General features: G+C 37.0%; 1 protein-coding gene across 1 annotated transcript in view; it reads left to right on the forward strand.

The window, feature by feature from the left end:
• The window catches only part of dstyk (dual serine/threonine and tyrosine protein kinase), a 37,697-nt gene that overhangs the window by 6,717 nt on the left and 9,537 nt on the right, over positions 1 to 21,443 (forward strand). The window contains exons 3-7 of the mRNA XM_015376116.1: positions 10,043 to 10,543; positions 10,690 to 10,885; positions 16,721 to 16,959; positions 19,025 to 19,108; positions 19,195 to 19,371. Of these exons, the coding sequence (XP_015231602.1) occupies positions 10,043 to 10,543; positions 10,690 to 10,885; positions 16,721 to 16,959; positions 19,025 to 19,108; positions 19,195 to 19,371 (1,197 nt within the window). The remainder of the gene's footprint in view (positions 1 to 10,042; positions 10,544 to 10,689; positions 10,886 to 16,720; positions 16,960 to 19,024; positions 19,109 to 19,194; positions 19,372 to 21,443) is intronic.

The raw sequence follows: 21,443 nt of genomic DNA on the forward strand, positions 1-21,443 counted from the left end.
TGTGTAGAAATGATTGGCTTGATTAAACTCTTACCACTCATTGTAGGACTGCAACTAACGATTATTTTGGTAATCGATTACTCTGTTGATTTATTTTTTATTTTTTAGTTTGATCGATTAATAATCAGATAGCCAAAGGTTCCTGAAAGAAGACTTTTTACAAAATCAAACCAGGTGAAACCAACCACTTGAGGAGTTCTGGACTGAGCATATTGACAGACAAAAAAGTTTTTTTTAAATCTAAAATGCAAAAGGTTTTACATTTTTTTGTTGTTGACAATTTTGATATATTTACTGCTCTAAGTGGGTCACTCTGTCAGCTAAAGGCATGTTTTACAGTCTCTACACTCCAATTAAACAATTAATCGATTAGTAAATTAGTTGACAATTATTTCAATAATCAAATAATCATGATTAATCCAATTGTCTCTTACCACTCATTGGATCTAGTATTTCATGGTTATTTTTTAATTGATTATTTTTACCTTTATTCATTTATGGTTTGTATGAGATTTTTTAATATAACATTTGCAAGGGAGGCCTGTTACAGTATGACCAAACAACAACAAAAAAGTTACACAGTAACAGTGCAGATAGTTAAAATATTGCACTCAAATTAAACTATCTAACATATTTGACCTAAATATATATATATTTTTTAAGTAAGTTTGAATTGTTTTTGCGATTTTATACAGCAAGTTATTATATTGCTGTTGATAAAAATGCTTAGATATTGCATTGATTTATATTCATTTAAAAAGAAAAAATCAGAATTGTTTCCAGGTTCATAAATAAAACCTTGTTGTGAACTAAATATTCGTCAAGCAGGGAAATATCCCTAAGCATACAGCCAGAATTGCTGATTAGTTTGTATCCAAACATGTTCTGTATATTCTTATTTACAAATGGTCCTTATTTAGCAGGTACTTTTAAAATATCTTGAATTTATGAATGGTGACATTTCATTAGGAATGTCCTGATATGATAAAGATATTGGATATTTGTTCAGTATAAAGAAAAAAAATAATTATTTAGCCCTGCGTCTAAAATCTCTGCTATTGCTGCTAAAATACCCCATTTCTGCCTAAAGTTTGTTACCCATTGGTTAAAAATCAATGGGTTAATATGTTCTCTGTTTAATATCAATACATCCAACCTTTTCTCTAACTTTCCACTCCACAAAATAAGTAGTAAAAGTACATATGATCCATGCTGATATCGTACCAGGTCACTATTGTTATCGCTCAGTTCTTAAAGGTGCAATATGGGTATTGTATCAGGATTTAAGAAGTTGTATCAGGACACCCCTATGTTTTATGTTATAGTTAGTGTGCCAATGCCATTTTTTGGCGCAGATACCAGTGCAGAATCGGGGCCCTGTCCGATACTGGTATCTGTATGGGTGCAACACTAGTTACAATTTTACTATATATGAATAAATGAATGCAAATCAAACTGAAAGGAAATGTGTTTGAAGGGACTAGTCAATTTCTAAACTTTAATTATTGATTTGTGGCTAGAACTAAAAATTGATGCAAATCTGACCCAGAAACTAATTTTATTTGCATTTTAGAAAAAAAAAAAAAACATGCAGATCTCTTTATATTATTTCTTTGTTTTTCCACTTAAATAACTTGAATTATAAAGAATTTAATTATCAGGTCCTCATCTTATATCATTTATTTCTCTTCTCTTGGATTTTTATGGAGGTTTGCGTCCTCCAGATTAAAAAAACAAAAAAAACAAAGATAGATATATTTTATTCTTTGCATTTTCTCATCCCAGTCAGAGAAGTCTTGCTCATGTGGCTCAGCTCACAAACAGATTAGGATTTAGCAGATTATTTCCTGGGTTGTTCACTTTACCCCCCCTCGCTGCTGTTCAGGAATGCACTTTTTAACAGCAATCATTCCCACTGTTTTCTTTGAGATAGACCATTAGTTGTGTGAGGAGAAATGTTGCACGTGTTTCAATCAACGATTTGGTGCTCTATGACCGAAAAATTACAATATCCCTTGGAGTAAAAACAATTAGGCATGGTGGAAGCATTTCAGTCACCCCTGTCATGTGGGACACGTGGAAATTAGCCTCTTATCGCTTGGACCAAGATACTTTAGCAAGTATCACACAGCCCAAGAAAATGGGCTTAGCTCTCCATCAGAGCGGCCCACCCGTCCCAGCCCCCTTACGTAATGCCACTGGTCTGGTGTGATTCACATGACTGGGTCATATTAAAACATCTCAAGCTCTTTGCTGTGATACAGTAACCATGGAGAAATCTAAAAACTCGGGACACTTACCAACACTACTTCAGAATAAGATTCAGCTTTAGCATTAGCTTATATGGCATGCAACACACTAACTCCAAATAGACGCAACTTTTTTATTTTCTTTTGCCAAAGTTTGACCATGGTTATGTATACATACATTAATTCGTTCTTCAGATTAGTAATTTGAGTTGTCCTGTTAGAAATGTGACCTCGTTTTTAATTGGCCTACAAATCCTTCACTTTTCAGTCACGGAGAACTACATGAAAAGAAAACATCTGTGAGCAAAACAAAAGCAGTAATTTTACACCAATGTTCCCAGTTTCATGGATTGATTGCCTTTTGTTTTTAAGATCAAAGTGTGTCACACTTAAAGGGACCCTGCATGTTATTTCTGGTCTCACGATTCAAGTAATATTTTAAAGACAATTGTGATTTTTGCCCCATATATTTGTTCTTATTAACAAACATGGGTTTGTCACATGCTAAAGCAGCGTGCTGCAGAGCTTCATGTTCCTGCTAAATTGGTAAGAGGGAGCTGTGATTAAGCACTGGATAAATGAAGCCGCAGAAACTCGCTACTGGCTGTGGTATTCACACAGTTCTGCTACAATCACAGCACTGTGGCTTAAAGGTCCCACAGACCGGGATCAAGTTCCTAATTAGGTGTCCTTCGTCCTGGAGTTTCGGCTCTGCTTCCAGCTTTGCATAAATGTAGATTTAATAAACATGAAGAGCGAAAACTCCCAATGTTTCTAAAACTGTTGAGCTTTTTTGTATGGTCCAGAGGTCCACATAGATGGTCTACTTGCCCCTTTAAAACACCATGATTTCAGGATTACTATCTCAAGTTTTATTTAATTAACATATTTCAATTAATTAATTAAGGCTGCAAGTAAATATTATTCCGCTAAATGATCAATCTGTTGACTATATTTTCCATTAATGATCAGATAGCAAAACGTTCCTTCAGACTAAAACTTTTCCACTAGAGAAGGGCGTGATATTTTCTTTTTTAGAGCAGGTCTTATGGTTCCAATACCTTCAAGCTATTTAGGGTCTGAAGGAGCAGACGCCATCACACTACATCCACAATGTTTGATTGTGTATAGGGTGTTTTCTCAGAATCTGTCTTACTTTTATGTCAGGAGGTCTTAAGCTTAACTCTCTCTCTCATCAGTCCAGAGTATAAGTTTCATAACGTCTCAGGGATCATCTGGTGGATAAGGGATGGGGCATTTGTGTTCTTTTTGAGATGCAGGGTTTTTTTCCTTCAACCTCTCCATGGGTACCATTTTTTTAACTGTCAATGTCCTTTGTAGAATGAGAAAAGAGCAAAAGTTCTCTACGAAGTTAACGCCTCCGCAGGTAATTTTGTATTTCACCCAGAGAGGCTGCAAAGTGCCAGGATGCACATAGTTAGCAGGAAATCTCCACAACAAGAGAAGGTCTCTGCCGGCATAATCAGAGCAAGTTATATTTACAATTTGTTGGTGTGTTCTCACTACTGCTGCTACAACTTACTACAAGTTGAAATGTAATTTACCTGTCCAGTGGAGGTTTTGCTACCAAAGCATCCATTTTCAGGCATAAGTGTAAGAATGCCATCCATCATTTATTTATTTTAGATTAATCTTGACACTTAATTTCTGAGAAAAATCCTCTTTCATACCTTCAAGAAATAAAAGCCCCCTGTTGATGTTCGAGATTGGCCTGTTTTTCCACTGTAGTCCTGTTTCTCTGACTGTGACTGGCTGGATGTGCTCTCTTCCTCCTCTGAGATGGGAGCTGCCTTGGAGCTCGTCTGCCTGGCTGTGTGTTTCCTGGACAGGGCCGCCTTTTACAGTTGCATTTTGTATCTCTGCTTCTGTCTCCTTGAACCCCAGTCGGCCTCAACAGATGGCCGCTCACACTGAGTCTGGTTCTGCTGGAGGTTTCTACCTGTTAAAAGGGAGTTTCTCCTCTCCTCTATCGCCAAAATCATGCTTAGTGTGAGAGATTGCATTCGAGTCAATGAGTCGATGCAATCAACTGGTTTTCTTTAGATGAAACTCTAACTGTATGATCTGATGAACTGTAAAGTGCCTTAACATGACGTGTTGTGAATTGGCATTATATAAATAAACTGAATTGAATTAAAAATATTTATTTCGTAATAACTTTATTTTTTTCTATATGAAATTTTGTCAGTGTACTGAAAAAACCTAAAATATTTAAATGTGTGAAAAAAAGCAACATCATAAATCTGTAAACTATTGCACTTTATATACAGTAGAATACCATTATTCTATGTTAGAAACGCATATTTTTAATGTTGGTTTGATATAATTTATTATCACTGTAACAGTGGTAGGATTTACAAATGGATCACAATTAGCATTTTTCAGGCGAAAGATTATTTAATGTCTGTCTTTAAAAGATTAAAGCCTCACTCTAACTTGAAAACAGCGGTAAAACTGTTAATGGAACCAGGGCTACACGCAGGCAATTCAAACCCTGTCCTGACTTTAACAGCTGTGAAGAAATGTTTGCAGGCCATCTTTGTCCCAGGGAGACTGCCCAGGCCGACTCGCCCCTTGTTTCTTGGAGACAGGACTGACTGTCTCCTTTGTTATGCGGTCGGTCATTTCTATCACCCTCCTCCATTTCATGCTCTTTCTTTTAGACCATCTGCAAGTCTATTTTCGTCAAGGTTATTTATCAGAGCATAAAAAGAAAATCTCCTTATTTATGAAACAAACATCACCACAAATATGTATTTGCTGCCATTTGTTCAGAAATAGAAAGGAACATGTGATACAAGCGGATGTTTTGGCTTACAGTAGTTTGAAAACAGAGGACTGATGAGAGGAAACTCAATGACCTAATTAACATTTTGAGTTAGCATCCAGCATTGACCACAATTCAGGCCTTCAGGATTTGAAGCTTAGCCCCTCAGAAGTCAATTGAACCTCTGGTCAAGATATGTAGCTGACCTTAGCATTTTTATTTTACTGTAGCAGCAAAATTTTATGATAAGTTATTTTGAATAAATTTCCTTAGCCAATATTGTGATTTTTATTCTTTATTTGTCCTCTTAAAGAACCCAAAGCATGTAGATGCTTCACTCCAGGGTTTCCTTGTTTTCATTAACTTGACGGATTGCTTTACCTCCATTGTTGCACGACTTTACTGTTGCTGTTTTTTGCAAAAGTTCTTAGTTCCACTCCATGTAGCTACAACTCTCTGTGCCCTGTTGTGTGTTGCAGAATCAACTTTAAGTGTATCACTGCCACCTAAATGGTGGGAGTGAAAAAGTTGTTAAATATAATGTCACTAAAACTGACTGCCTCTGGAATTTTAAAATTTTGTTTAGTTAAATTGCGATTACAGCCCTACTGTTGATCGAATAGAAATAATCCTGCATTGAGAACTATTGGTAAACAATATTCATAAATGTCAGTAAGGCAGAGCTATTTAATGTAAATAATTATAGTCCTATTTCAAAAATAATTCATTCGAAACTCTTGCGGTGTGTGAGTGACTTTGTTTTATGCCTAAAATTTAAGTATATATGTCTCACATTTTCCTTTAGGACTTTGATTTCACTCAGCTTTATATCTTTTTATAACAAAGCCTCATTTTCTTAGATTTTTAGCAACAAACTATGAGGTTGGTTAGGGAGGGGTTTTGATTAATTGAAGAAAAATATAATGTTGACCTGAATGTTATGTTAAATATGCTAAATGTATCATAGCTGCACCATATTTTTAACCTTTTCTTTAGTAAAAAAAAAGTCAATTTGGAATCACCAAGTTAATGACTAATTGACTTTTATTAATATAGCAACGTTCCAAGAATTAAAAACCTGGAACACAGTTTACAGTAAAAACAGACATGAAATAATAAAACAGACAATACAACAAAACACCCTGAAAATAGAGATAAAACTGTATTTACAACAGCTGAAAAATCCTACCCTTTATTAAAGAGTGGACAGAATGAAGAACAAGACAAAGTTATGACGAGAAAAAAAAAACAAAAAAAAGCAGGACTTTAGGGCCAGACCCCGCTCGAATTCCGTACAGTTGTGTTATAAATATGAATATAGTTAAATCGCTATTTTTATTAATACACAAATCTACCGAGAGTTTTTTCTTAATTGTTTTTATTTTTAAGTAAAGCAGGATTATGACCGAGGTGGGGTTGGTTGGAGGTTGAATGTTTGGGCTCCGTGGGGTCGGCGGGATCTGGGTTGCGGTTGGTCCGATTGGGGGACTTTTCGACCAGCGTTTCTCAGCTGCTCCGGAGGAGCTGGTCAAGGTCCCTCGGTCGGCCGTGGGCTGGATCCCGCCAGCTGCGCAGGGTTTGAGTGTCCAGTGGCTTCTAACCAACTTAATAAAAATATAATTAACGTTATCAACATTTCTATCTTGATGTGTGGAATTGTAGCGGTCACGATAGCAGCATACATGGTATATCGTTATGCATAATTGTCATTGCGCTTCTTTACTGCTCAGCACGCACACATTAACTCTCATAAGACATGATTTCTCAAGTTTGAGAAAAAAAAAAAGAAGAGAATTCTAGAACATGAACGCAAGCTTTTGATTTAATAAGCGATTCAACATACCGTAAACGGATTAATAAGGGCAAAATGGTGTCAGAGCCGTCTTTAGTTTTGCACATTTCTTCTGTGTTGGTTGGCCACAAAGAAAGTTCATCAGTACCCAAGGAATTCATAAAATAACTGCTGGAGCCGGCATTTCCAAACATGTGGGAAAACATAGAACAAAAACGTTTTATATATTTTTATATATACATAATATACAGGAAAATATAGAGGAAAAGATTTATACAATATTTATAGAAGAGACAATCATATCACTGTGATTTCAAGTACATAATAAAAAAGGCAGTGGATTTGCAAAAACAATAATGATGAGTCCATTTCAGGGGGAATAAAGTTGTGAGGGCTTTGAGATTTGTGATTAATTGGGTATTTGGGGTAAATGAGGAATCAGTTTCCGCTATATGTTAACCATGGAGTTAGATTGTTTATTGTTGATATGATGCAGATTGTTTGTATTTCTGTATTTTAGTATCTAACACGAATAAAGAGGGTTTCATTTTATTGAATGTACTTCTATGAATGTGAAATTTTCCAAATAATATGAATAGATAAATTTGTATTGACAGTTCCTTGTTTGGGTGTTTAAAAAAGTGATAATGCTAAAGCCAGAGATGGCTATACTGCAGTTTCGAGTTAAGTAGTGCTCTATTGCTTTTCATGAAGGGTGTGGACATGTAGGTGAAGAGTTATTTGAGGTTCAATATTGCAGAAGGAACAATTTGGATTATTTCAAGATATTTAGCTATTTCATTATTTGTTGGATAAATGTTATAAAGAATTTTGAAATGAATTTTACAGATTTTATTGTTAATGGGGAATTGATGAGGAAGTGACCATGATTTGCTGCTGTCTTTTCTATTAAAAAGGGAGTTCCAGTATATTTTGTCTCTCAGTTGGAGGCATTTGGATTGTTGAAATGTGTTGCGTATGTGTTTGTTATTGTGTTAAGTGGCAAGAAAATACAGTCTTTTGAGAAACAATTTGGTGTAAATTGTAATGATTTTAACAATTGTCCATTGGGGATGCACTCTATAATTGATTTGTATTCCTTGTGTCTTTTTGGAAACTGATATTTCATCAAAAAGTTGTTGTCGCTATTTATATTACCATGATTGTCAAATAATTCAGAGATGGTTGTGATACCTTTATTTATTCTTGCTGGCTCATAAAGGCTAATTTCTTATGGAGAAAATCTTCCCTTGCACTTCCCTCATTGAGTGCACTTCACTGTGGTGGGAACTCACTGGAGTGTTCTCAGAACCAAAGTCTTTCCCCAAGCAGGAATAATGTGTTGTTTCTTTCATGTGTCGGTCGCAATGCATACAGTAGCTCTCTGTTCTGGCTAAAGATGGATTTATATTGCATTTTATTCTCTCTTAAAGGGGTCAAAGAATGCAAAACCGAGTTTACATTGTCATAGATGAATAACGATAGATCAGTGAGAAGTCAAACCCCATCGACACCTCCTTTCTCTGCAAATCTCACAATTCTAAACTTCCACCATAAAACGGGTGAATCCAAACGAAACCCTGAATTGACGTCAATTCGGGGATGTTGCCTTATTTGGTTCTGGTCTGTACTTTTGTCACGCCCTGAAATTGACATAGAGACCAGCCCACTGGTTCAGTGGCCCAAGAACATGATTGGAGGTAGATGTAAGACACCAGTTTAGCTGTTTAGCCTACAGTTGGGTTTACTTCTACAAGTAAACCCGTGCCTGCCAGGGGGAAGCACCGGGTCGCCATTGTCCAGGCTACGGTTACCGGGTTGGATTGGGACATTCCGTCCTGCGCTGGCTCCCTGCACTGGACCAGCCCCGGAGCTCATAGCTCGGTTGTGCTGCACTGTAGTTGACCAAAATCCCAGACGATTTTGAAATTCCCCCCGGACGTTTTTTTAGGTATGAAAAGTAGGACACCCTACCATACCAACAATCTTGATGTTTCATTGAGTGAGTGCTTTTTGCTATTATGGGTCTTTGCTCAGCAGCTTTGCTCGTTGTAAACCAACCAATCAGCACACAGCTCATCTAAATATTCATGAGCATACCATAAAAGGAAGAAAACCGTTTCATTCTGGGCCTCCTAACCAGAGTTGCATTAGAGCTCATAGAACAGCAAATATGCTATTTTCAGCCTAACAAATGTTACATACCCTGTTCAGAGACCTTAACGACCAGCACCAAATACCCTATATAATCATTCTATAATCATTTTAAGGGCTCGCCTTATTACCAATGTTTATTCCCTTAATTTCACTATATGTCGACTTCAAAAACTCAAAGACTTTTGCAGCTCTTCGTTGGAAACACTTGAAACTTCTCCTTGTTGACCTGATTTAAATGCACTAACGACAATAGTGGTATACTGATTGGACAAAGAGAGAATGATAATACTCTTGTATTTATTTGTGAAACTTTCCAAAAGTTTTGAATGTGTTCCTTTAGGACTGTTTACCATGGTAATAATAAGACCTGTTGTACTTGTGACTTGGTGATGTTGTACAGATGTTTAGCATTCATAGAACTGTGACCCTCCTAGTGTCCGGCTTGAGAAATCCCCTGACCTTTATCTGCTTCATAAAGCCAAATGGAAGGGCTGCAATTCAGTCAAAAAACATTTCTGAACATAATCCAATTTAAAAATAAAACATAACTCTCACACTTCTGCCTACCTACTTGGTTCAAATTTACAATCAGTAAGCAAACAATGCAGCCAGCATCATACAGTTCAGGTTTTGCGAGTGGAGAGGAAAGCTGTAAGAGGGTTTAATCAAGTGTTCTGCTTTCTGAAGCTCTGAGCTATTTTTTATGGACAGGCTTTCATTGTGAAGGTGTGCCATATCAACGCTTTAAATGTAGCATTAAACCCCCATGTTTTCTTAGCAATAGTTATACATTTTTATTTACAAGCTCCTTTTGTACCTTAAGGTCACTACAAATAAAAATGATAGGGTCAGGCAAATGTATGAATGATTTTACACGGCAGCCTTTAAATGGTGGGTTTGAAGCATGAGGTGGTGAATATACTCACTGATTAGGAAAAGTGACTATGGTTTGGTCTGCTGATGAAAAATAAAAGTCTAATCTTGATCAAATATGTTAAAATTTGTGTATTATATGTTAGTTGAATGATTACAGTTTTTATTTTGTTTTTTTCACAGGAAACAAAGGTCATGGTTGTCCCATGTCCAAGTGTCCAGCCTATAGAAGAGGCCCTGGAAGACTGCACTCGCAATGTGATGCCCGTCATCCTCTACGCCATCAACCAGGACACTCTCAGTTCAGACCAGGTGGCCGACCTCCGGAAGGTCAAAGAGATGCTCCCATTTCCCATTTGTTTTGTCCGTACCCCTGCCTCCACGCTAGCTGCCTCCCCAGAGTCCAGCCGCCGGGGGGAGAAGGAGAAGGAGAGGAGTGGCCTGCACAAGCAGCTGCTCTCGCTCGGCTTCTTGAGTAGCCAGACTGGACACTGTTCCTGTGGAGCCCCGACGCAGGTTTCCGCCCCAGGGGCAAAACCCCAAAGCATACTGGGCGAATCTTTTGATCGACTGCATCGGCTGCTGGTTCCGTTTGCTCGTCAAGTTCTCCAAAACCAGCAAGTAGAGGCTGCCAACCTGCTGAATGGGCTTCACTGTCGATGTCTCGACCTTTTCATCAACCAGGTCAGAAGATGAAGCACCCCATACCCGGTTTGCTGTAATCGCTATCTTCAATGAATGACCTGTTTGTTGTCCGTGTATTTTGACCCCTTTTAATCCTGTAACACAAACACTAAGACCTTTATCATCTTTGCATCACTCCCATGAAGGCCTTTGACATGCAGAGGGACCTGCAGATAACTCCCCGCAGGCTGGAGTACACTCGTGAGAAAGAGGGTGAACTCTTCAACTCCCTGATGGCCATCGCAAACCGAAAACAGGAGGAGATGAAGGAGATGATTGTCGAGACCCTGGGCAGCATGAAGGAGCAGTTACTAGATGATGCAGCCAACCTAGAGTTCAAAGGTTAGTGACCTGGCACACGGTTAACTTCACGTTTTTAAAAGTTTTCTCTCACCTTTCTGGGTTCTCTTTTTTTCTTCTTTTTTTTTTTTTATCTATAGAATTATTTTGCTGAGTGGTGACCTACTAAACAGCCAATATATTGATAGATTATGATTAAATCTTAATACACTTAAGTCACCATTGTAATCATTCAGTCTTCTCTCTGTACTGGCTTATCCTCAATAGGAAGCTTCCTTAACACTCTCCAGATATCAGTCATGCTGTTTATCTTTCTTGCAGTTTCTTTAGTTTTATATAGGCAGAAACTTCAAGCATTTCAATTGGATGAAAGTTGGCCTTAGTTATCAGGAATATTTTGATGGGACAGGTCATGGTTTTTACACTAATAAAAACCCGAAGCAGAAGAGAAACAAAGCTAGTAACATCTTTCAGTCTGGAAAGGTTTAAAAACGAGTTGTCATGTAGAAAAAAAAAAAAAACTACTGAAATGAAGCTGAGGGACGCAACTCACCTGTATGAGATCAGGTGAACTAAAAGCAAAGAACAGATTTTGATCTCAGAGCGGAGAAATATACACGTTACATTGGCTCAATACTCAAAAAGAAGTAGAAAAAGGTGCCAAAAGGAGAAAAAGTTGAATGGGGTACAAAGGTTGAAAGCCTAGCCTTAAAAAGTGTTTTTTTTCCCCTGCTGTTTAATATAATATAGTTTTATGTCAAGTGAACTGAAAACAGTTGCACTTTTTGGAAATAATAAAGGTGATAACTAATTGATTAATTTTACAATGTTATTTTTTCTTACAGGACCAGGTTAGTCGTTTTGAAATAACATAATTGTTTTATTTATTGCCTTTAGTAATAAAACTTGAAGAGTATTAATGTGTGATTAGACAGTAGGAACATGAGCCACATATTTATTCATCAGATCTGATACTGAATAATTGATCTATCTTTCAACACAGAAGAGTTCGCGTTTCTCTGCTCTTTTGCTCCAGATTTATTCACCTTTTATGGAATATCCATCTATTCCTGTATTTTTAAAAAGAATAATAATAATTTGTTTGTGAGAATAGAAAAATAAGGAGCTAATTTTTCTCTGTAGAAAAGACGATTAGAAAAAGGCAATTAGAAAAAGGCTTAAGGCCATTTGATCGAGTTAAGACTCTGTTTTGATCCAAAAAGGCTGAACTGGCTGGATTTTGCAATTTGTCCTAAAAGTTTGGCTGAACTTTTAAGTACCTGAAAAAACCTCATAGGCTGTTGCCAGCAATCCCTCTGGGAATGTTCATGGGCTTGAGTTGTGCTCTTTGTGAATACCACCTCTATGAAGTAAACCCTGATTGGATCACCGCAATATTACAGCCATTTACTCCTCTTATTATCAGAACGATAATGAACCATAGCTGCAATCCCAGTAAATATGAGGCTGATCGGTGAGAAGTCAGGGATGGATGCATGTTGGAAACTTTCTCTACATTTTTCTTCTTCCCAGCTTGTCTCAACAATGTGACTTTATTCCTTTGAGGTCTTCATCTTGCAGCTACAGCGGATATTCCTGTTTTATCGTCCATTTTCATTCTGACTGCCAAAGGGAGAATGTGGCCAATTTATAGCTAAAACAAAACATTGCCTGTTAAAACCACCTAGCTTGAAGCCACTACAAACACAAATATAAATTGTCAGTCTAACTTTGTTTGGATCACGGTTTTTTGTACCTAAATCAAATCAGACTCTTAGAAATGAACCTATTCATAACTGTGTAACTGCAAAAAATGTAAACTGGTAAAGTTTGCACTGCAATTTAAAAGAAATAGTAGACATGACCAGCAGAGGTAGTTTTTGAAACACACGTTTTGGCTTTAAACTCTAATTAGGACTGAGACCAAAGCTATCATTTTAAACAGACACTTTTAGAGCAAGTGTGTTTTCACTCTTTTTAGATGAATATTTTGTGTGACTTCAGTTTTCCTGTGTTTCTTAGTGGCTTTATTTTGTAATATATAAAAAAAAACAGCACTCTGCAAAAGTCATGTATCACTGCATTCATCATGTTTGATATATTTTTCCTCTAAGAAGCATTTTTTTCCCCTTTGGACTCCCTCTCCATCATTTTTGAGAGCAGTACCATTTTCACAGGGCACCATTGATCTCTGTCCTATAAATCAGACGTGTCTCTTGAGGCTGAAGGGATAAACCACTGTTGTGTCCACTCAGCAAAGAAACTGTTTTAATGGGATTTTGACACACTTCATTACTTACGGACTGAATCAAATCTATCCAAATGTCTCTTGTTAAATCTGTGAAAAATAAACTAAACAGAATAATAAATGGTATTTTAGACATACAGTAAATGATCAAACAAAAAAGTGTGTTAAAATACTTTGCTTGTTTGCTTATTCCTAGAACTATTCTATTCAGCTAGCATATTCTTTTCCTTAATATTCTATTCAGATCATGTCGGCACTTTGTGTGTTAAGAAATTATTATAGCTTGTTCATTTTTTTTGTAATATTACTTTGAATATTTAAATAGTTGATATCACTGCATGTCTGACCTTTACTGGATTTCTTCTGAATAAACAAATTCATTGCACCGACAACACCATTTTGAGATCAAACATGATTGAAGTTCTTAGTTTGACATTGAAAAATTATTGACCAATGGTCAAGAAAACTGTCAGTTTCATCTGCTGCAGATATTGATGCATGTCTGATGTATTGGCTTGTATTAAATCAAATTTGGTAAAATCCAGTTAAGCATATTCAATTTGAACTGATCTTATTGTGTCTGGATACCAATAACAGCAAAAACTTCTTTATCACTCTGCAATATTGGAGGCCCGTTTTGTTATTAGGAATGGGTATCAATTCAGATTTCAAGAATCAATTTAATTCCGATTTAGAATCAACACTTTTGAACCCATCTGAAATTGGATTGATGGTACTGAGAACATTTCTTTTGCTGTTATCTTTATTTCACAACTGTTTAGTTATACAACATACAGAGGCTTCAGTTTTGTATTAATATTCAGCAACAAATAATTAAAATTATGTTAAAAAATAATTTTTGGTTACTCAGTTCAATTTATATAGCTTTATATAGTTATATAACACATATCATCTAGAGGCAAGTTACAGAGACAAACTAACCAGATCACACAGTCAGATTGGTTAAAAAAAGTTTTCTGCGTTTGTAATTCAAGTAGATATTCTTTTCTATTGTGGTGTTGACTCTAGCAATCACTTGCCCTAAACATGCACGCAGTGACAGTGGAGAGGAAAACCTACCTTTTAGGAGGAAGAAACCTCTAGTGGAACCAGCCTCAGTGTGAGTTGCCTTCTGCTAAAGCCAACTGAGGCTTCAAGGAGAGAGATGCAGACATACAAAAGGAACATAGAAGCACTGATCCATAAATATTTTCTATGTTGGAAATGTAACGGTAAACTCCGTGGGTTTTTCTGTCCAGGAAGAGATTTGAGCCAGTTTTCATGTCACATTAAAAGCTGAGCCCATCTGTGCCCAGGAGAAAAACAGGACTACAGACTGAAAAACAGGCCCAACTCAATCAGCTGTAAGGGTTAGGTGTTGATGACCGCACCTTAGCTGAAATTTCTCTCCAGGATGGTGTCAGCCAAAAAGAGAACAGATAAGAGGAAGATAATATGAAAAGCAGAGAGCATAAAGCAAGGGGTTAAACTAAAAAAAATACTGTAGAATGGGAAAGTAGAGTGAAGCAGAATGATAAACGTAGGTCCCATATCCTCTAGCAGACTAAGCCTATAGCAGCAGAACTATAGGGATTGCTTTATCGAAAAGGAAAGTTTGAAGCCTAGCCTTAAAAGTAGGTGGTTTTATTGCCTTAAGGAATAAAACTGGTTGTGTGTTCCAAAGGAGCTGGGTAACTAAAAGTTCCACAGCCCTTTCTTCTGTTAAAAACTCTAGTAACATCTAGTACATTCAGCAGATTGAGAGCATAGGGCTCTGTTAGGAACATGGGGAACTTTTGGATCTTTGATATAAGATGGAGCTTTCTTATTTGGTGCTTAATATAAAAGAAGGATGATTTTAAATTCTTCTCTGGATTTATCAGGAAGCCAGTGAAGAGAAGCTAGGATAGGAAAGATATTATCTCTCTTTTTAATTTTCATCAGAACTCTGGCTGCAGCATTTTGGATCAGCTGACGGCTTTTAACAGTTTGTGGATTTCCTGATAGTAAAGAATCACTGTCGTCCGGCCTCTAAGTAAAAAATGCATGGACTAGTTTCTCATCATCAACCCTGTATGAGTTATTTCTAATGTTTGCAATATTCTGGAGATGAAGGAATGAAATTCTAGAAACCTCTTTGATGTGGGATTTAAATGGCAGGTCCTGATTAAAAATAAAAACATTTTTTTTTTTTTTTTTACTTTGTTTTCTGAGATAAATGTAATCCCATCCAAATGAAGTGACTGACTAATCAGCTTCTTTTTCAAAGACTATCTTTTGTTTTGTCTGCATTCAGAAGCAGAAACTTAAGTCATCCAAGTTTTATGTCTTCCAGACATGCCTATAATCTATGTAATGGGTTAGTGTTATCTGGATTTATAGATATATAGATATAGCTGAGTATCATCAGCATAACAGTGGAAATTAATCCCATGCTGTCTAATAACTCTACCGATTGGGAACATATATATATATATAGTAAAGAGAATTGGTCCTAGCAGTGATCCCTGTGGTACTCCACAGGTAACCCTGAAGGATGGGAAAGATTTGTCATTAATGTAAACATATTGAAATCTGTCTGATAAATAAGATTCAAACCAGCCTAGTCCAGATCTCTCAATTCCTACAAAATGTATCAAGCCTTTCCAAAATAATAATAATATGACCAACTGCGTCAAATGCAGCACTGAGATCTAACAGGACAAGTACAGATAAAAGTATATTATCTGAGGCCATGAGAATATCATTAATGACTTTCACCAGAGCCTGACTGAAGCTCTAAAAACAGTTCATTATGTTGTAAATTCCTACACATTTGATTGGTAGCTATTTTCTTAATAATTTTAGATAAGATTATATATAGGTATATATCCGATCAAGTTGTTAGGATTGAGAGAAGGTTTCTTGAATAAATATTCAATTACTACCTTAAAAGCCTGTGGAACGTATCCCTGTAAAAGGGGTAGATTAATCCCTTATACGAATTGATCTGTAGGGATTACTATGGGAATCAATTCAGAATTGAGTATTAAAATATATATATATTTTTTCTTTAAACATAGCTCTATTCACTGCTGTTATTTAAAGATTTGTTGATAAAGAATAGATGATAAAACTCCAGAAGGCCAAATGTTATGAACTAAGATGTTCAAACTGTCAGAAAATCAATAAAATTAACAAGGGTTATAGGTAATCTGAGGAAAACACTACAAGTGTAAGGATATCTGTACTACAACAGCCTGCTGTTCAGAAGCATTTCCACCCTACAGATTATCAAAGGCATACATTAGAATGATTGAATTATGGAGAGACAAGCCAGTGCTTTAATTCAATAAATCTGCATTCCCTAAAAAATGTTGTTTATGTGTGTAAATTCTACTATAGAATCTGTGGAGTCTTGATTAACATCAAAACAGTAGGATAACAATGCCTTCTATCTGTTATGTATGTTTGATCTGTTTTTATTATTGAGTAAGATTGCCTGAACAAAACATCAGCTGCTGGGACTTCTCCACAAGTTCATTGTATTCAATCACCAATGAACAGCTCATGACATCTTTTATGTTTGTTTGTGGTAATAAGTGCAAATATGCAACGCATTATCTTACAGACTTTTCTTTCATCTACAGACATCATTGTAACTACCAATGGAGAGCCTGTTACGTCAAAGGAAATACAATCCTGCATCCACTTGATCCAGGAACTGATAGTGGTGCGTTTGAATCAGGCGGTGGCCAATAAGCTGATCAGCTCTGTGGACTATCTGAGGGAGAGCTTTGTGGGAACGCTGGAGCGGTGCCTCAACAGCCTAGAGAAGTCCAACTTCGACTCATCTGTGCATAATGTCACTTCTAATCATCTTAAACAGGTGGGTAGGAGTTTATAGAAAAATAGAAACTTATTTTCCGTCAGCAGTGAGAAGTAAGTGTATTATTTAGTCTGAGTGTACATTTTGTTCTTTTAGTTTAAAGTTGGAGGCAGATTTGGATACATTTGAAACGTAAAGAGGCCTATGGAGCTAGATGGGTCTCAGTTTTCACAAATACACATAAATGAATTATACATGCACAGGACAAGATCCACACATACACAGATCGTTTCACACAAGCACAAAAAAAAATCCACACATGCACAGAACAAGATTCACCAAAATATGTTCCCATAAACAATTATAAATGAAATGACAAAGTACCAGTAGTCTTTAAACTTCACTGCATTTGTGTGTGGAGACTGCCCTGACATGCCTCAATACACAAATGCATTTTTTTAAGCAGGGATGGTTTACCACCAATCACAAAGCTCCCTTGTATAAGCCAATAAAAAGGTAGTGCTCCACATGGGATGAACCCCAGATCCTACATGGTCTGCTCCGCCCTGCTGACGTACATTGTGCGGAGCACTTACACACTCATTTCAATCAATGAGAGCTTTTCCACATCCACGGCTACTCCTTCCAACGTCACCGTCCACGTATGTCTTCTCCGTCCTTCGATGTCAAAATAAGGAACCGAGCCATTTTTAGCTCCACTTCGGTATAGCCAGTTGCAATCGCACCAAACAGGAAAAAGGATGGCGAGAAGATCCGGTTTGTCAAATTCAAACATGGTAACTGCAGATCGGTATATACAAATTAGAGCATAATTCTTTATATTCCCAAAAACTAAGAACGTTTATTTAAATTATGAGATGCTAATTATTGGTACTTCAACATTCCAGGAAGCAGATTTCTCATCTCCATCGAAAAATATTTATTTTATACCCAGAGGCTAAGAGTTAAATCAAATCTGGTCATAAAAGCTCCTAAGAGCTATTGACGGGGCTTCTTTAGCTGAAAAATCAGTGGGATAGCATTACAGTAAGGCTGAAAGGATTCCAGGAGTGATTAAAAGAAAAAATCTTCAGCAGAATCTGCTTCCTGTTTCAAATGGATTTGAATCAGTTTTCCATCATAAGTTTGACAGAAAATATTTGTATCGGTAGTACAACATCTTTCTGTACATTAACCAGGACTGGTCACAATGGTGGGGAAGGAGTGGAAAACATTAGGGTGAATGCCAATATCGTTATAATAAAGAATAACTTCACAGGTGGCCATATTTAGGACTTCCTCACCAAAATGCCACCATATCCTGATCTAATCGCTGGAGTCTATCCCAAACCCTGTCGAGCTTAACAGAGATCATCAATGGCAGTGTTCTCCCTTCATTCAAAGCAGCACTCCTCAGTCACAGGTACACAAAAGTCTTCTTTGAATTGAGCCCAGCTGAGGCTCTACTGAACCACTGGCAGCTCTATGCAGAGGTCTACAACCTTTGCTGCACAGAGCAACATTACAAGTGAATGAATTTCACATCATAGCAGAGCTGGAGCCACCTGGTGAAGAAAGGAGATGTTTCTCAGATCAGTTAGCTATTCTAAAACAAACATTTCAATACATTATTAAATTAGAGAAATATTTGAAAGCGGCAATTACATCTACTTGACCCTTCACTGGGACAATACATGCTGTGTTATTTGATCTCAGCATCAACACAATGGTTCTGTTAAGGGTTCAGATGTTTTTGACAAAACTGCTGAAGAAACAGCATAAGGAAGACCAAAGGACAGCTGACTGGTGAGGGATTACGTTGGGGGATATTTAGCTACTATTTAGATGTGTTTCTTTAAAATGAGCCAAGAAAATTGTTAGGGTAGATTCCACTATAAAGACGGCAGAGGATGTTTCTACAATGTTGATTCATGGGTGTTGGAAAGAAATGGATGGCACACTGTTCAGTGTTTTTAATCATGGTTTGTGCTCTGCTTTATGTTGGTCTATCTCATAAAATCTCCTGAATTTACGATTAAATTTTGTGGTTGAACAGTGACTGATTGTCTGACTTGCATCATTAGAGGTGGGTTTTTAAGCCTTTTTATGTTTTCTTCCTCATCAGTTACTTAATGCTGCCTATCATGTGGAAGTCACCTTTCATTCGGGATCCTCTGTCACAAGGCTGGTCTGGGAGCAAATCAAACAGGTGAGGTCTCAAGACGCCTATGAAAAGGGTTTAGTAGTTTATGAACTTATGTTAATTTAAGTCTGTTTCCCCCCCTTTTTTCCAAGATAATCCACAGGATTACGTTTGTAAATCCCCCTGCTATCACACCAGAGTGGAAGCGAAAAGTGGCCCAGGATGCCATAGAAAGTCTCAGCGCTGCCAAACTGGCCCGCAGCATCTGCTCCCAGTTCAGAACCCGGTTGAACAGCTCTCATGAGGCCTTTGCAGCATCTTTACGACAGGTTGGAGCTTCTCTGTGCTTTGATTCCCTTTTCTTTGCCGCTAGTGTGTTCTTAAGATTTTCAGTCACACAAAAATTTCTAACCTCCAATGATCAGGTTGAAACTCTGCTCCCCAGATGTATTTTCAAATAAATCGTTTAGGTAGACTGGAAACTGTTTAAATGGATTTCCTGAACAGCTTTATTGCATTTAGAAATCTCTGAACTGTTATATTCAACAACAGCTTCCAGATTTATTTGAAGAAAAAACAAAATGTCCCAAAGTCTGCAACTAAAGAAAAGCGATGTCGGCCAGGCTGGTTTGCATGACATTGGGTGTGTTACTCAGTTCTCAATTTTGGGAAGTAAAAATAGTAAATCTAAGAGAATTTTACAGACATGCGTGCAACCATTTAGGTCTTGTTCTTAGCTGTTTTTAACTGGAGTTAGACTGTAATTAAAAAAATATATGCCAAACGCAACTACACCTAAAAAAATAAGGAGTGGTATAAATTAGGGCTGGGCAATTAATTGCATTTGCAATATAATCACAACTTAAAGAAATAGCATCTTCAAATTCGCAGAGCCACCTATTTTTATTCACACTATATTTAACAAGAGTAAGACATAACATTTCTCCCTCTGGCCCTTTAAGTGGTGATTAAACGCTTGAAGTGGGTTTGTCACCACAGAGAGAAAGGTAGAGAGAGTAGCAGCTAACACCTAGATCCATGCATGCAAATAGAGGTAAATACTTTTTCACACAGTGGTTACAGGAAAGTCCTGTAACAATGAACTATAGGAAAGGAAGCTAAAAAAAAAAGTATGTGAAACATCTACAAGCTTGGGGTTAGTGCAAAGGACAATTGAAATAAAATGGCAGTTTTGCTTAAAAATTGTTGCAATTTAGATTTTTGACAAAATTGTTCTGCCCTAATATAAATACGCCTCATAAAATTATAAAGAGTCAAAACCTGTCTTTATATCTTTTTTTTTTCTTTCTTTTTTTTTGAGCTGTCCTGGTATATATTAGCAAAACTTTCCATTACAGGGGTATTTCATTTACTTGAACCTGGTGTGGTTAGAGTGAAAAATCTTTACAATGAGCAAATCCAAGAGGTCCTGAAGACGGAACTTTAAAAGCATTTATTGATGGCCCAGTGAGTTTATAGACTTTACTGTAAACAGTCTAATAATTGACCTAATTCATAGGAATTATAGCTAGATAACTTGGTCTAAATGCTCTTGCAGCCTTTAACACTCGGAATCAGAGGCCTCGTAGCATAGGGAGTGCACAAGTCTTTTTTTTTTTTTTTTTAAGTGAAATAGTTTGTATTGGCCTTAGAAGCTCAGAAATGCAGGCACACATTTCTCACATCCACATTTATTAATATTTATGAAGCCCCCGCTGCCACCCTTCATCTACATTCTCTCTAGTTGTTCACCCAAAGTACAGCAAAGCTGATTACAATCAGCGGAAACAGTCTTATTCATGCAGTGATTAAGGTTTTGTTTTTTTTAATCGTACAGCAGCTATAATTTTCTACTAATTCCAGTTGGCTAATAGCTGAATATACAGCTACTCCACAGCCAAAACAAAGCACCCAAAAAATAATGTCCGGCACATCACGGTTTGAACTGCCAGAACGACAAGCAGAGCTTTCATGACCAACTCCCCCCTGCTGCTATCTCGGCACATTGCATTGCATTAGGGAAAAGGGGTTAGAAGTGCAAACAGTACCTTGAAAGTATGTGATGAATGTAAAGTAGTGCAAACATTGCTGTATTTGCCTGCAGGTGTTGAATAAATAATATTCCTGAAAAAGATCTAACCGTTAAAAACCTTTCTGTTAACAACGCTGTTTATGTTCCTGCATAAAACCTACCATGCTTAAAGTTTACTTCCAAGTATATTACCTTCCTCCACTTTGTCTTCCCTTTCATTCTCTGGTACAGCTCGACATCTTGATTAACTTCTTTTGGTCTGTTTTGTACATGTTCTTATTTCCATCCATCCATCCATCCATCCATCCATCCATCCATCCATCCATCCATCCATCCATCCATCCATCCATCCATCCATCCATCCATCCA

The sequence above is a fragment of the Cyprinodon variegatus genome, unplaced genomic scaffold, assembly GCF_000732505.1.
Source record: "Cyprinodon variegatus isolate N-32 unplaced genomic scaffold, C_variegatus-1.0 Scaffold129, whole genome shotgun sequence".
NCBI lineage: Eukaryota > Metazoa > Chordata > Actinopteri > Cyprinodontiformes > Cyprinodontidae > Cyprinodon > Cyprinodon variegatus.